The sequence below is a fragment of the Tasmannia lanceolata genome, unplaced genomic scaffold (genome assembly GCF_043159265.1).
Source record: "Tasmannia lanceolata isolate RefF3 unplaced genomic scaffold, GAP_Taslan_0.1 ptg000005l, whole genome shotgun sequence".
Taxonomy (NCBI): Eukaryota; Viridiplantae; Streptophyta; class Magnoliopsida; order Canellales; family Winteraceae; genus Tasmannia; species Tasmannia lanceolata.
Window position 1 is genome coordinate 10,770,026 of NW_027518682.1, and position 16,991 is coordinate 10,787,016.

At 46.2% G+C, this 16,991-nt stretch overlaps 1 protein-coding gene across 3 annotated transcripts; it reads left to right on the forward strand.

The window, feature by feature from the left end:
- Nucleotides 1-680: 680 nt before the first annotated feature.
- Nucleotides 681-16,572, forward strand: HDA08 (histone deacetylase 8). Of its 3 annotated transcripts, none has more exons than XM_077379505.1 (4): nt 681-1,188; nt 2,783-3,363; nt 3,732-4,046; nt 4,464-7,400. In XM_077379505.1, the coding sequence occupies exons 1-3, from the start codon at nt 897-899 to the stop codon at nt 4,032-4,034; spliced, it is 1,176 nt and encodes a 391-aa protein (XP_077235620.1). In that variant the 5' UTR covers nt 681-896; the 3' UTR covers nt 4,035-4,046; nt 4,464-7,400. The 3 variants fall into 3 exon arrangements, with proteins under 3 accessions (XP_077235620.1, XP_077235619.1, XP_077235618.1); XM_077379504.1 differs by having other exon boundaries at nt 4,459-7,399; XM_077379503.1 differs by lacking the exon at nt 4,464-7,400 and adding an exon at nt 16,150-16,572 and having other exon boundaries at nt 682-1,188.
- The last annotated feature ends 419 nt before the right edge of the window (nt 16,573-16,991 follow it).

The following is a 16,991-nucleotide window of genomic DNA, read 5'->3' on the forward strand; positions in this document are numbered from 1 at the left end:
AGCATAACCCCTTTGACTCGTCTGAGTGTTGTTTAGGGTTTCATAGAGAAATACTAAAACCTTAATTAGTCTAGGCTATCGATGTTGGTGCTACCGCGCTTTGATAATTGCGCTACCTCAACTTTGTCATTTAAATATTAAAAAAGCCATTAAATTTTATTACAGTTCCCAAAAAGGCTCGTATAAGCTAATTTTAAAAAAAGGACAAGCTAAGTTAGTGCAACTAACAAACCATGGCAGTGGCAATATCAAGAGAAATTACCCTTTTCGTAAAGGTATTTTGCTCATTTCAAAGGTTTGTTTGAATACAGGTTTACCTTGTAGATTAGTGGTATAAGTAGCCAATAGGGAGGAGACAAATGTTTGATTTAGCTTGGATTTACCTTGTAGAATAGTGATAAAGTAGTGCTTGGTTGCCAACCTCATAGAGTAGTGAGAGGGGGTGTCATTATCAATATGGATAGAAAATAGAGGACGAAGAGCGAAAGAGACAATGCAAAATTTTCCAAAGTCAAATTCCTCACTTTTTGAAAAGTTTTGCTCGGAGAGTATCAATAGGAGACATTAATGCCACGTCACCACACATGCAATTACTAACACTGAAACTTATCGTGTATTCTCTTGTGATTTGGATGCTAAATTAGCAATCAAATACCCATCGTTACCAAAAAGTGCACTTTTTTTTTATGTGGGAAATCCCTGGGAATGCTAGGCATGTGGCAACCAAGCAGTTAAATTAGTAAGCAAACAGTGGTGCGTTTTGCATAGGACTGAAGATAAGTCCAAGTGAGTTTTTAGTAAGAAAACAGGGGTGCGTTTTGATAGGACTGAAGACAATACGAGAAACAACACAGCTGAAGAACCGAAAACCCTAGAAAGCTAGAATAAATTCATTAATGGAGGGACAAAACCCTTCATCTACCAGCACGGAATCTCTTTCTCCTTCACAATCAAATCTCATCCATGTCTTCTGGCACGCCGGAATGCTCGATCACGACACCGGGACCGGTGTATTTGATACCGGCTCAGATCCAGGGTTTCTGGAGGTTTTGGAGAAGCACCCTGAAAACTCAGATCGGGTGAAGAACATGGTCTCAATCCTCATGAAAGGCCCTATTTCAACATTCATCTCTTGGCACCAAGGAAGATCCGCTCAGATTTCCGAATTGCTCCGCTTTCATACTCCAGGTACTTGGATCTTCTTTTACCTCCCGTTTCTTTGGAATCGATCTTTTTGAAGACAAATTTTAGATGAAAGTTTGGAAATTTTCTTGTTAGTTTCTAACTGTTTGATTATGTATTCATGTTTGAAGAATAATTTCAGATGATAAAAAAAAATGGAAAGCTGCATTTGTTTGGATTAGAAATTCAGGCTAGAAATCTGAGGGAAAATCCCTTCAACTAAAAATCTGAAGGAAACCACGAGGAAATCTAGAATAACCAGTGTAAAAATCTATAATAAATGTTGGTAATTCGAGAGGAGTAATCGTTTGTCCTCAGGTATTTATCGTTTCTGATTCACCTTCACCTACAAAGGACTAATATGCTAATAGACAATCTTCTCCAAAAAGAGATGGACTGGGTGCATAGTGGTGGGGCAAGATGAACCCTTGCACATGCTATAGAGGTAGATGGTTGTGCCATATCATTGATGGGCCACATACAATCATACACCAGCTGCACATCTGGCTCTATATCACTGCTGCAATCTCAGCGAAAGAAAACACAGATATAAGGAAAGTAATAATTTAGCCTTAAGGAGTATTAAGGCAAATGGACTTCTCCGATATGTAGCCAGTTGCAGTCATGTGGGGAGCCAATGTTTGTTGGTACTAAGCACTAGCACAAATGGGCAGATGCAGAGCTTTTCTGCGAGTCATACCAGATTATTGCCCCTTGAGCAGGATCACAACGGAGATCATAGTGCAATAAATAGATGGTGCAGACGAGGTTGTTACTATCTTTTTGGGATTTTAGGTCACTTTGCAATGAATTACAAAGTCCTACAAAGTGCAAATACATACAGTCAAATGGTACAAATGTTTCTCAATGTGGGGTGAAGACAATTATAGACTATGGGATAGACAAATGCCATTTGTGCTAGTGATGGATGTGGTGTTTGTTCATATGTATAATCTAGTCCATGGAATGATGAGAATATAAAGTAGTTATTTGAGTACATACTAATCGCGAAATCTGATCACCAAAAAATTGTTGATGATGGCATCACTATTCCAACATAGTTGGACCCTCTTTTCTCTGTCTTTTCACCTATTATAAGTCTTAATGACCCTTTCATGTATTATTGTGAAAATGACTGTAAACCAAACTGAGTGCAGTCTCCATCAATATAATAAGACAAGTACCAGCTATGCTAATTTGTCAAATGATCTTGCAAGAACTAGCCTCTTAGGATTATTGGATCTGGTGACTTTAACGCTGGGATTAGGTCTATAGAGTATGCTTCAGGCCAAGTTTAGTTTGTTCTCTACAATAATTTGACCCCCAACAAGTTAGCAATTAAATTGGTCTATGATATGATTTCTGACTTTAATATATTGCTCGTCTTTTGAGCTGGTTTCACTAATTATACATTACTGAAAGCCTTTTGAGTTTGTTTTACTAATTAATACATTATTCAAAGTCATAATAGCACATGTATGTGCAGATATCACTTTTACACTTAATATTGAAGTATCTGACATGGGCGTGGAACTTATTTAAAGTGTCCGCATAATCCAACAAGTTTAACCCTGATATTATTTCACATGTTAAATGCCAGAATATGTAAATGAACTTGTGCAAGCTGATGCAGCTGGTGGAAAGACACTTTGTGCTGGTACTATTTTGAATCCTGGCTCATGGGATGCTTCCCTTCTTGCTGCCGGCACCACACTGTTGGCAATGAGACACATATTGGATGGACATGGAAATATTGCCTATGCCTTAGTACGTCCTCCAGGTCATCATGCCCAACCAACTCAAGCCGATGGATATTGTTTTCTAAACAATGCTGGTCTTGCAGTTCAATTGGCTCTAGATTCTGGCTACAAACGAGTCACAGTTATTGACATTGATGTCCACTATGGCAATGGAACAGCCGAAGGGTTCTATCATTCAGATAGTGTCCTAACAATCTCCCTTCATATGAATCATGGTTCATGGGGCCCATCCCATCCTCAGAAAGGTTCCATTGATGAACTAGGTGATGGTAAAGGCTTTGGGTTCAATCTGAATATCCCCTTACCGAATGGAACAGGAGACCGAGGATACGAGTATGCAATGAATGAATTGGTAGTTCCAGCCGTTCAAAAGTTTGGCCCTGCGCTAATGGTTATGGTTGTTGGCCAGGATTCTAGTGCGGTAAGTTAATGCATTAATATATAATTTACCATTTGAAATGAAGAAGATAGAAATCCTTGTAAACTTTTGAGAATTTCCTTGAGAAAGCCGTAAACAGAGCACATATACAGTATATTGTAGCATTCAAATTATCCCTATGCTGCTAGTAATTGCCAGTAAAAACAAAGTTTTTATGAAGTTTCTTCTCTGTAAATTTTTCTCTAGTTATTTCCATTCACCTTTGTTAACAAAGCTTATCGGCCCTACATTTCAGAGCTGTCTGCTGTAGTGAAACTGTAGAAAATGCATGTTTGACTCACCTCTGTCATGTCTTGTTGATATATGATTTTCATTATCAGATAAGTAACATTACTTTCACCTTCCTTCAGTTTGATCCAAATGGAAGGCAGTGTCTGACGATGGAAGGATATCGGAAGATTGGCCAAATAATACGTAAGATAGCTGATATTCACACCAATGGCCGCCTCCTGATTGTTCAGGAAGGTGGCTACCATATTACCTACTCAGCATACTGTCTCCATGCAACATTAGAAGGTGCTCTGAACCTTCCTCTTCCTCTCTTGTCGGACCCCATTGCTTATTATCCAGAAGATGAATCCTTGGCTGTCAAAGTTGTAGACCTCATCAAGCAACACTGGGAAGAGAATGTACTGTTCTTCCGAGATGATTAATTTGGTTACAAGGTACTCTCTCTCTCTCAAAATATATGTATCTCTCTCTCTCTCTCTCTCTATATATATATATATATATATATATATCATAAGCATCCTAAACTATTCATATTTTTCGACACCATTTTGGTGCATGATTCTTTGTCTTTGTGTATGTGTTGTCAAAGATTTAATTTTTTTTTCCCTTCTATTATGGTTATCTATTTCAACATATACTGAATTATGGAATTTGAAAATTTGAAGAAACCACACTTTTGCATGGATGAGCAATACCGTTTTGCAACCACAAGGGACTAATTTGGATTTGTTAGATAGATTCTACGTGCTCCGTTATGCTTGGGTCTTTCCATAAAATTATTTTTAAAATTTATTAGTTGAAATAGTTATACGGGAGAATATATCTAACCCAATTTCTGATTTCTAGGACAGAGTTGTGGGGGCAAGCTTGCATTTGCAGCTGCTCCAAAGAAGGCACAGGATCCGTTGTGCTCAAAGGAATTAAAAAAGAGTAATATTAGATACGTGAATATGAGGTGCCTTCATCCGAGATTATATACATGATAGGGTCCGGACTCAGCACTGAGGGAATCCGGACTCAGCAATCCGGACTCAGCACTGAGGGGTCCGAACTCAGCATCCAATTAGCTTCTGGCACGTGGCCCTCACAAGGACCGTTGGAAGGCCAACACCTGTCTCCACTAGGTGTGACACCTGGACCAATCAGGGACCTCCACCTGCCCTCCTTAGGCATGAAACCTGGTCCATACAGAGGCCACCACCTGGCTCAAAACTACCACCTGTCCCAGACAGGTGGCTCAGAATCACTATAAATAGCCTTCACTTGTGCTAAGGTGAGGGTCCTGGAAATCTGAGAACCAAAACTCTAAGCTTTTTGCTCTGACATTGCTCTACACTCCTGCTCATACTGACTTGAGTGTCGAAGCGCCCGTCCGGAGTATCACTCCGGGTTGGTCCTCTGACCCTCTTCTTTCTTGTCTGTACTCTGTGCAGCGCAGGACTCAACCAGCCATTCAGCCGTGGCTCGTTAGCCCGGATCACCCAGCCCTACCATAACCTGTTACCGATTTTAGGCCTAACAGATTTGGCGCCATCCGTGGGACCACGCAACAAAAAGCTGTTCGAAAATCTCACCCAGATAAAAATGGTAGGACAGACCGGCAAGCGAGCACCTCCGACTTCTCGGGCTACTCGGGCTACGGCCCCCCGTGAAGGACGAAGTGAGCGTCTGGCCTCGCAGGTGAAGGTCGGGGCGGCCGTGGAGCGGACTTCGCCCCACTCGGACCGTTCAGACCCCACCCCGACCCCGAGGGAGATGAGGGCTCTTTTTCAGGAAATGACCGCGGTAGTCGCGCAGTTCAGGAATGCGGCTCCCGCACTCCAGCAACACCCCGTCGAGGTTTCTCGACCTGTTCAGAGGGGAGAAAGCTCCCGCAGCAGTGATGCACTCCGGCTCATCCTAGTGGCTTGGAGATCAGTTCCAGCCAGGACGCCCGCAGTGGAAACCACCTTCAAATATTTCCTAAGTGTTTGAGTACCAAGCTTCCAGCTCGATTCTCGCAGACTTAGGACGAGCATCAGTGGTGCACTCCGGCTCATCCTAGTGGCTTGGAGATCAGTTCCAGCCAGGACGCCCGCAGTGGAAACCACCTTCAAATATTTCCTAAGTGTTTGAGTACCTAGCTTCCAGCTCGGTTCTCGCAGACTTAGGACGAGCAGCAGTGGTGCACTCCGGCTCATCCTAGTGGCTTGGAGATCAGTTCCAGCCAGGACGCCCGCAGTGGAAACCACCTTCAAATATTTCCTAAGTGTTTGAGTACCAAGCTTCCAGCTCGTTCTCGCAGACTTAGGACGAGCATCAGTGGTGCACTCCGGCTCATCCTAGTGGCTTGGAGATCAGTTCCAGCCAGGACGCCCGCAGTGGAAACCACCTTCAAATATTTCCTAAGTGTTTGAGTACCTAGCTTCCAGCTCGGTTCTCGCAGACTTAGGACGAGCAGCAGTGGTGCACTCCGGCTCATCCTAGTGGCTTGGAGATCAGTTCCAGCCAGGATGCCCGCAGTGGAAACCAACTTCACATATTCCCAGCTCGGTTCTCGATGCAGCACAGAAATAATGCGAAATAAGAATGCTGTACAGACAGTTGAACAAAAAATGTATTTGTATTCAGTATTCATATTCGTATTACAAAATTGCTCTCTTCGCCGAGCTGGCTTACAAAGAATAGGCGTTACCAACTTTGCAAACAAAAAACGTATCATCAAAAAAGAAAGAAGGCTGCCGATCAGGCCTCCTCGTCGGCCACCACCTCGGTGACGACCTCTGCGGGAGTGAGGGCTGCAAGCTCGCCACCCTCCGCCAAGGAGACGGTGGCCACAGTCACCTCCGCATCCACCTCAATAGGCCGGGAGGAGTCCGGTTCGTCTTCCTCCTCATCTTCCTCATCCTCTGGAGGTGCATACGGGACGGTTAGTCCGTCCAAGGAGATGTCGGGGTGAATCTTCTTCGCCTGCTCGGAGCAGAGAAGGAAACCCGCCCTGTAGGCCTGGAGGCCTAAGTCGAAGTGCTGGGCCTCCTTCTTCTCCTCAGTTTCCTTCACGGCCTTCTCCACGGCCGCCTTTTCCTTCCTTCCGGCCCTCTCAGCCGCACTCAGGAGATCCTGCACGGCCTGGTTTTTGACCCTCTGCAGTTCGTCCTGCAAGCTGTTGAGCTCGGCCTCTTTGATCTGGACGGCTTCATTAAGCTCGCCGTTCTCCTTCTGGAGCTGGGCCTTTTCGGACTCGATCCTTGTGATCGTCTCAGAGAAGAGATATCGCTTCTTGGCCATATCCCTTGAGTACACCTGGAGTTGATAGAGGGCGGAGCTGATTGCCGCTTCGCAGGTCTCCGGCACCTCTTTTTCGACTGCTAGCCGGTCGCGGGCGAGGACACCCTTGTACATCAACTCTGCGGCCACCCGGGTATCCCCCAGGCCGGTGTCCGTTTTCTGCACGGCCCAGTTCGGGCGGAAGACGTTGTCGCCTCCAACCGATGCCGTAGCCGGCATACCCAGTACTGCCCCGCCGTGCTTTGACCCCGTCGCCGCTCCGGACTTGGAGGTCTGACCCGTGGTGTCTGCCCGGCTCGATAGGGCAAGCTTATGCGTCGCCCGGCTGCTTTTAAGAGGCTTAGCCAGCGCGACCATCGGCGGGGTCGACTCCGGCACCTTCCTCTTCTTGCCCTTTGTTTGGGGCTGCTCCTGCGCTGGGGACGCGCCCGAAGACTGCTTGATTCTGTCCAAAAGGGACATCTGCTTCACCATTTCTGCAAAAGAGAACGGAGCGCAGTCAGCAATATGAAAGTTGAAAAATACTTTTGTCGTCTAGCGAACGCGCCATATCCTGTCCGGACAGCCGGACAGGTCTTTTGTCGTCTTGAATTATCCTGTCCGGACAGCCGGACAGGTCTTTATCCTCTAAATTATCCTGTCCGGACAGCCGGACAGGTCCTTTGTCTTTTGAATGCTCCATATCCTGTCCGGACAGCCGGACAGGTCCTTTGTCGGCTAGCGCTTTTGTCGTCTAGCGAACGCGCCATATCCTGTCCGGACAGCCGGATAGGTCTTTTGTCGTCTAGCGCTTTTGTCGTCTAGCGAACGCGCCATATCCTGTCCGGACAGCCGGACAGGTCTTTGTCTTTTGAATTATCCTGTCCGGACAGCCGGACAGGTCTTTTGTCGCCTAGCGCTTTTGTCGTCTAGCGAACGCGCCATATCCTGTCCGGACAGCCGGACAGGTCTTTTGTCTTTTGAATGCGCCATATCCTGTCCGGACAGCCGGACAGGTCTTTTGTCGCCTAGCGCTTTTGTCGCCTAGCGAACGCGCCATATCCTGTCCGGACAGCCGGACAGGTCTTTGTCTTTCGAATGCGCCATATCCTGTCCGGAAAGCCGGACAGGTCTTTTGTCTTCTGGCGCTTTGGGACCTGTGCCTTGTGTTTAATGCAGGCGGCGCATTTAATGCGAGCGGCGCATTTAATGCGGAAGGCGACGTGGCGCACTCCGGCTGGCGGAAATGGGCGGGATTTTTCCCGCTCTTCCCAGCTTCTCTATAAATACAGGAGTTTACTCTTCATTTCTTACTTTTCATCATCACTATAAATAGCCTTCACTTGTGCTAAGGTGAGGGTCCTGGAAATCTGAGAACCAAAACTCTAAGCTTTTTGCTCTGACATTGCTCTACACTCCTGCTCATACTGACTTGAGTGTCGAAGCGCCCGTCCGGAGTATCACTCCGGGTTGGTCCTCTGACCCTCTTCTTTCTTGTCTGTACTCTGTGCAGCGCAGGACTCAACCAGCCATTCAGCCGTGGCTCGTTAGCCCGGATCACCCAGCCCTACCATAACCTGTTACCGATTTTAGGCCTAACAGATTTGGCGCCATCCGTGGGACCACGCAACAAAAAGCTGTTCGAAAATCTCACCCAGATAAAAATGGTAGGACAGACCGGCAAGCGAGCACCTCCGACTTCTCGGGCTACTCGGGCTACGGCCCCCCGTGAAGGACGAAGTGAGCGTCTGGCCTCGCAGGTGGAGGTCGGGGCGGCCGTGGAGCGGACTTCGCCCCACTCGGACCGTTCAGACCCCACCCCGACCCCGAGGGAGATGAGGGCTCTTTTTCAGGAAATGACCGCGGTAGTCGCGCAGTTCAGGAATGCGGCTCCCGCACTCCAGCAACACCCCGTCGAGGTTTCTCGACCTGTTCAGAGGGGAGAAAGCTCCCGCAGCAGTGATGCACTCCGGCTCATCCTAGTGGCTTGGAGATCAGTTCCAGCCAGGACGCCCGCAGTGGAAACCACCTTCAAATATTTCCTAAGTGTTTGAGTACCAAGCTTCCAGCTCGGTTCTCGCAGACTTAGGACGAGCATCAGTGGTGCACTCCGGCTCATCCTAGTGGCTTGGAGATCAGTTCCAGCCAGGACGCCCGCAGTGGAAACCACCTTCAAATATTTCCTAAGTGTTTGAGTACCTAGCTTCCAGCTCGGTTCTCGCAGACTTAGGACGAGCAGCAGTGGTGCACTCCGGCTCATCCTAGTGGCTTGGAGATCAGTTCCAGCCAGGACGCCCGCAGTGGAAACCACCTTCAAATATTTCCTAAGTGTTTGAGTACCAAGCTTCCAGCTCGTTCTCGCAGACTTAGGACGAGCATCAGTGGTGCACTCCGGCTCATCCTAGTGGCTTGGAGATCAGTTCCAGCCAGGACGCCCGCAGTGGAAACCACCTTCAAATATTTCCTAATTGTTTGAGTACCTAGCTTCCAGCTCGGTTCTCGCAGACTTAGGACGAGCAGCAGTGGTGCACTCCGGCTCATCCTAGTGGCTTGGAGATCAGTTCCAGCCAGGATGCCCGCAGTGGAAACCAACTTCACATATTCCCAGCTCGGTTCTCGATGCAGCACAGAAATAATGCGAAATAAGAATGCTGTACAGACAGTTGAACAAAAAATGTATTTGTATTCAGTATTCATATTCGTATTAAGACGTTGTCGCCTCCAACCGATGCCGTAGCCGGCATACCCAGTACTGCCCCGCCGTGCTTTGACCCCGTCGCCGCTCCGGACTTGGAGGTCTGACCCGTGGTGTCTGCCCGGCTCGATAGGGCAAGCTTATGCGTCGCCCGGCTGCTTTTAAGAGGCTTAGCCAGCGCGACCATCGGTGGGGTCGACTCCGGCACCTTCCTCTTCTTGCCCTTTGTTTGGGGCTGCTCCTGCGCTGGGGACGCGCCCGAAGACTGCTTGATTCTGTCCAAAAGGGACATCTGCTTCACCATTTCTGCAAAAGAGAACGGAGCGCAGTCAGCAATATGAAAGTTGAAAAATACTTCAGAAAAATAAATGCTATCCTATAGTATCTACGTACGTGCCGGCGTCGCACGACTGACCCCGAGTGCGACCAGCTCGGCCTCTTCTTCGAACTCTGAGCAGTGAACTGGACCTAGCTTGAGCTCTTCTTTGATCAGAGCGAAGGTCATATGGTCATAGTCTTCGAGAGCTGGTTTTTTACTAAGGCGGCGAGTGTCCGGCGTTCTCCATTGTAATGAGAACGGCCACTGCGAGCCCGGCGCGGTGTCCTTTACATAGAAGAACCTGTTCTTCCATGTGTGAATGGAAGAAGGTATCCCAGTGATCATTTTCATTTCAGGCCTCTGGCTAATGTAGATCCAGCCGCCGTCCTTATGCCTCTTCAGGTGCGCACACATCCTGAAGACGGGCACGGTGGGGTTCCTACGGAGCCGGACTTCAAGAAGGTACAAGAAGCCGATCAGTGTCCTCCAAGAGTTCGGGACGACCTGTGTAACTGCCAGCCCGTAGTAATTCAGTGCATCCGCAAAGAAGGGGTGGAAGGGGAGCCTAAGCCCGGCCCGGAAGGCCTCCTCATACACGCAGAGGTCTGCGCTATCGTTGCTGGCCCGATCCCCTTCGACAGCCGCCCTCAGAATGTACCGGCTAGGAATACAGTATTTGTCCCTGACGATCTGAAGCCTGTTCGGCCACAGATGGTTCACCTCGTATAGGGCCCCGATGTTATACTGCGGGTTGGCTTCCATCTGTGCCTCCGCTATCACCTCGACTGGCATGCGCGACGATTGAGGGACTGCCGCTTCGACGTCCTCATCATCGTCGCTGGTTTCTACCCGGTCCGGTCCGTCCCCACAGGCCGGGATTGTGTCTAAGTCCACACTCATTTCCTCACCGCTCTCCTCGTCTATTATGATCACTAGCTCTTCGCCCTCAACACCGGCCTCCACTATAGGTGAGGCCGGAACCGCCCTCTCCGATGCCTCGGACCCCGATGCGGTACTGGTCGAACCGGACTCCTTTGAACTGGAGTCCGTCTCCGAACTAGTGCTAGACATAAAAAGGAAAAAAAGAAAAGAAAGGCTAAAAGCTAAAAAAGATTACCGAACTGGAGTGTTGGACGAGGACCTCCGGGCTCACTGATCCGAAGCGGGCAGAAAACTTGAGCAGCCGAACAGAAGAGGAGGAGAGTAAAAGATGAAAAGTAAGAAATGAAGAGTAAACTCCTGTATTTATAGAGAAGCTGGGAAGAGCGGGAAAAATCCCGCCCATTTCCGCCAGCCGGAGTGCGCCACGTCGCCTTCCGCATTAAATGCGCCGCTCGCATTAAATGCGCCGCTCGCATTAAATGCGCCGCCTGCATTAAATACAAGGCACAGGTCCCAAAGCGCCAGAAGACAAAAGACCTGTCCGGCTTTCCGGACAGGATATGGCGCATTCGAAAGACAAAGACCTGTCCGGCTGTCCGGACAGGATATGGCGCGTTCGCTAGGCGACAAAAGCGCTAGGCGACAAAAGACCTGTCCGGCTGTCCGGACAGGATATGGCGCATTCAAAAGACAAAAGACCTGTCCGGCTGTCCGGACAGGATATGGCGCATTCAAAAGACAAAAGACCTGTCCGGCTGTCCGGACAGGATATGGCGCGTTCGCTAGACGACAAAAGCGCTAGGCGACAAAAGACCTGTCCGGCTGTCCGGACAGGATAATTCAAAAGACAAAGACCTGTCCGGCTGTCCGGACAGGATATGGCGCGTTCGCTAGACGACAAAAGCGCTAGACGACAAAAGACCTGTCCGGCTGTCCGGACAGGATATGGCGCGTTCGCTAGACGACAAAAGCGCTAGCCGACAAAGGACCTGTCCGGCTGTCCGGACAGGATATGGAGCATTCAAAAGACAAAGGACCTGTCCGGCTGTCCGGACAGGATAATTTAGAGGATAAAGACCTGTCCGGCTGTCCGGACAGGATATGGCGCGTTCGCTAGACGACAAAAGCGCTAGACGACAAAAGACCTGTCCGGCTGTCCGGACAGGATATGGCGCGTTCGCTAGACGACAAAAGCGCTAGCCGACAAAGGACCTGTCCGGCTGTCCGGACAGGATATGGAGCATTCAAAAGACAAAGGACCTGTCCGGCTGTCCGGACAGGATAATTTAGAGGATAAAGACCTGTCCGGCTGTCCGGACAGGATAATTCAAGACGACAAAAGACATGTCCGGCTGTCCGGACAGGATATGGCGCGTTCGCTAGACGACAAAAGCGCTAGACGACAAAAGACCTGTCCGGATGTCCGGACCGGATAATTCAAAAGGACAAAGACCTGTCCGGCTGTCCGGACAGGATAATTCAAAAGACAAAGACCTGTCCGGCTGTCCGGACAGGATATGGCGCGTTCGCTAGACGACAAAAGCGCTAGGCTACAAAAGGTTTTACCAGCAAAGACCTGCCCGGCTGGCCGTTCACAGCCTTAGCCGAGCAGGACCACATGACTTCCTGAACCAAGGACGTCCAGGACCCCTGGCCGCCCAGGCCTCTGGTCAAAAATTCAGCCTTGCTGGATAGTCGAATGCCTTCTGCCCGGCCGTACTCCTTGAGGCCAAACGCCAAGGCCAGGCCAGGGCGCCAGGAGTCTCCTGTCCAGCCACTATTTCTCCTAGCTGAGTCTGAGCCCGGCCTCAGCTGCCTGGAGGTCTTAAGGCTGGCCTGACGCTGTCTTTACCTTCTCTTTGCTTCTTCTAGCCACTTTCATGGCTTGAAGAACCAGGGGGCAACTGATAGGGTCCGGACTCAGCACTGAGGGAATCCGGACTCAGCAATCCGGACTCAGCACTGAGGGGTCCGAACTCAGCATCCAATTAGCTTCTGGCACGTGGCCCTCACAAGGACCGTTGGAAGGCCAACACCTGTCTCCACTAGGTGTGACACCTGGACCAATCAGGGACCTCCACCTGCCCTCCTTAGGCATGAAACCTGGTCCATACAGAGGCCACCACCTGGCTCAAAACTACCACCTGTCCCAGACAGGTGGCTCAGAATCACTATAAATAGCCTTCACTTGTGCTAAGGTGAGGGTCCTGGAAATCTGAGAACCAAAACTCTAAGCTTTTTGCTCTGACATTGCTCTACACTCCTGCTCATACTGACTTGAGTGTCGAAGCGCCCGTCCGGAGTATCACTCCGGGTTGGTCCTCTGACCCTCTTCTTTCTTGTCTGTACTCTGTGCAGCGCAGGACTCAACCAGCCATTCAGCCGTGGCTCGTTAGCCCGGATCACCCAGCCCTACCATAACCTGTTACCGATTTTAGGCCTAACAATACACACAAAGTATCAGGTAGATGGTCTCTTCCATTCCTGGCTACAAACACTTGCTATCTTGTTTATAGGAATTAACCCGATGATTAACATACTTTCACGAATACAATATCTTCAAAAAGATCTTACCCTCTTGAAAGGCCCTTTCTAAAAGCCTCCCTTCAATCAATTTGTGAAAGACACATGGTTTTCCAAACTAGAACGGACAACCTGCTGTCCCAGCGACCGGGCATCCACTCTACTGTCTGAAACTCAGTTCGTTTGGAGGCACAATTAACTGCACACAATTCATTTTAATTTCAATTCTTTAGTTCTGCTTTGATTCTGAGTGGTTTATTATTATTGTTTGATAAATATAGATCATTAATTACACTTTTGAACACAATATTCCTTTTAATTTTCTCGAGAAAAACTCTAAAAAAATCTCAAATAAAGAGATGTTGGGTTGAGCTTAAGAAATTTTGGCATTCTTGCCTAGTTTGTTAGGAAAAGAAATTCGAGGAACTCTTCTTCAACTTTCCACCTCTGTGCCTTTCATGATTTTTATTTTTTTTCATGATAAACTAGTGTTTCCAAGTGGTGAGAGACAGGTAGGGAGGGTGAAGTGGCTAAAAATCAGGAAACAAAAATCTCTAATCAAAATAGGATCAACTTTCTTCTGATTTTTAGCCACTTCTCACCCTCATCTCAATCGTGCCCCTCTTGCACCACTTGGTGACACTAATTTATCATGAAAAAAAAATTCGTGGCGTCCAGAAATGGCCAAAATGTTTTATATTCTTTCACAATATTTTTTATTATTCTTTAATAAAATAAAAATTATTTAAAAAATCTTTTATTGCCATTTAGTATATCAGTGGTATGTTATACCGCTATATATTACATCATTATATTTATATGAATTGCTTGTGAATTTATATGCCGGTCATTTACACATTTTTTTCATAAATTTTTGTGAATTTATAGGATTTTCAAAGAAATGCATATTGAAACTAAAATCTTAGACCTTGTTTTGTGCTAGCATAAAATCTTGAGTTCTCTGTGAATATTGCATTTCCTTCTTCGCTGCCACCCAATGATTCTATTGATAAGACCCCAAAATGACTACAACAAAACTAATATCCAGAGACGTGGGTACTTGTGTGTATCAGGCCACCAACTATTAAAATTATAAAATGTTTGCCACTCTCTTTTACTCATTGTTCTCAGGTCATTGGTCAAGGCTGGGCTAATTTTGTCCCTTTTATTAATTGGTGCTTCATTTAATGCACAAAATTATATTCCATGTGTTTTAAGAACTGTGTCAATGTACACCTTTCGAAAGAATACAATACAGCCCTTACCTCTCGCAAACCATATATGGACTTCTTGTGTTTAAATGTCATAGGTCTACTGAAATAAAGTGATCAATTGGAGAGTTGATTGCCCATTAAGATAAAGGAGAAGAATCGATTGATAAATAGGTAGATTACCTATCTTAGCCCCATTTAAGAAGGGGAGTGATAAATCGACCCCCATGTGTCTTTCTCTCTCTAACCCAGAGGAGAGAGAAAGACACATGGGGGTCGATTTATCACTGCCCTTTAAGAAAGGCTATAAAAAGGTCAAATTATAAGAGGTTATGACAAACTGTGAAGATCAAAGAAAGATCCTTCTCAACCAAAATTTCATAATAATCCCATCCCCCCCCCCCCCCCCCCTACTTGGGAGTTGGGACAGCCCCCTCTAATGTAAAAGAGTAGACATAAATACATTAGAGGTGGTTGTCCCAAGTAAAGAAAAGGATAAATTTTCAGAAGCAGAAATATTTTTCTCCCAATCAAAACAGGGTCTATATCTCTGCTTTTTTTCTATACATATTTTCAGCGTTCTCCTTAGATATTGAATGACTTTTCCAGCATTCGATGGCAGTGGGAGTTTTATCTCTTGATCAGCTTCAGTAGGGCAGACCAACAATCCACTCGTAACATATAATATGTGAATTTTGTTGTTGGACGCTCAAAAATTCACATTTTAATGAACGAAAAATAAACCCTTTGGATTAATATAAGACCCATTATGTTGTAATGGGGGTGCCACATTGTATATTACAATGAGGTCGCTCCCTATTGTGTTTATGTCAATGTTCTGGAGTGGGCATCTTTGGTTTATCTGGTAGCCCTATGTTGGATCTTCACTGGTTGAGCATTATCCTATGGGCATGGCCTATTTACGTTGCCCCCTTCTTTTGCAGGGCGCCTATGAATCTAGCATTCCCCTTGTTAATAATACTTTTTTAGAGCGAGCCAGCTATTGTCTGTGGCGCAACTAGTTATATTTAGGGAAATGCTATCAGCACTACATTTTGATGAGGGCACTCCTCGCTTAATTAAAAGTACTGTATGGCCCGCCCCATAAGATGATCCAAACCGTCCATTAGATGGGCCACAGCCTAAATAGGTTGTGACCCAAAAAATTATTTCCGTAGGAGGGTTAGGATCAACACTCTAACTTACGGATCGGACGGTTAGGATCAACTTATGGAAATGAATTTTGAGGCATGAGCTATTTAGGTTGTGGCCCATCTAATGGACGGTTTGGATCATCTTATGGTGTGGACCATACCGTACTTTTAATAAAGTGAGGAGTGAGTTCATCAAAATACTGTAGTGCTGATAACATTTCCTCATATTTATCCTAAAATAAAAGATTGGTGGTGCAACTGAGGTCGGGCTCAACCTGAACCCAGCTGATTCAACCCAAGTTCAAATACTAAAAAATGTGAAAAAAAAAAGGATCAATTACTGTTGCATGCTGGAGAGTTGAAAAAATGACGAGAAAATGTTGAGTTTTGAAAAAACACTAACAAATGCTACTTTATTAAAAGAAAGGTTGCTAGGGACGAAAATAACCCTCAACTTACTTTAATCTTTCTCTTCTTGGTTTTACCATTTTACTCTTTTACTTGCAGGTTTTACACTCTTTCATTTCTAGGTTTTACTCCGACGCATTTTGTGTGAAACGATGAGATTTTCCGGCGATAGAAGCCTTCTTCTCCGGCGAAACATCTCATTTCTCTGGCAGCGGATGCTCCTTTGTCCTGAGGAATTCTGAAGATCAACAACTATGACTTTCTTGAAAGCCAAGAGCACCGATCTATCAGTGTTTATATCGTCATGTGAGCAGAGGAATAAAATAGAATGGGAAGATGAGAAGGAGAAATTGGATTATGGACATGTTGAGAAACCTCATTTGATAATTTTTTGTTGTGTTACTGTGGCTAATGGAAAACTCCACTACCTCTCTTAACTTCTAAACTTGTAAAAGAGATGCTATGGCAAAGTCATATGTTCATCATTTTTGTGCTATTAAATGGACATCAAATGATTAGTTATTTTCAGAAATCTCCCCCTCTTCTTCTCAACGCAAAAACAGGTACTCGAAGCCAAAACAGGATAATCGAAGCCAAAATTTACTTGGTCGAAGTGAAAAATGTGTTTCCTGTAACATTCGCTGTTGTGTTTTTCGCTTCGATTAAAGTTTTTTAGGCTTCGAATAACTGGTTTTTTTGCTTCGACTAACATGTTTTTGGTTGCGACTAAAACTTTTAAATTCCAGTAACATTTGGAACTTTTTTCGTCTTTAACTAATATATTTTAGCTTCGAGAAATATTTGTTGGTTTCAACTATCATTTTTTTTTCTTCGACTATCATTTTTGGCTTGGAGTAACTTTTTTTTGGCTTCAACTAGCATTTTTTGGGCTTCGACTATCATTTTTGCCTAACTTACATTTTGCTTCGAGTACCATTTTG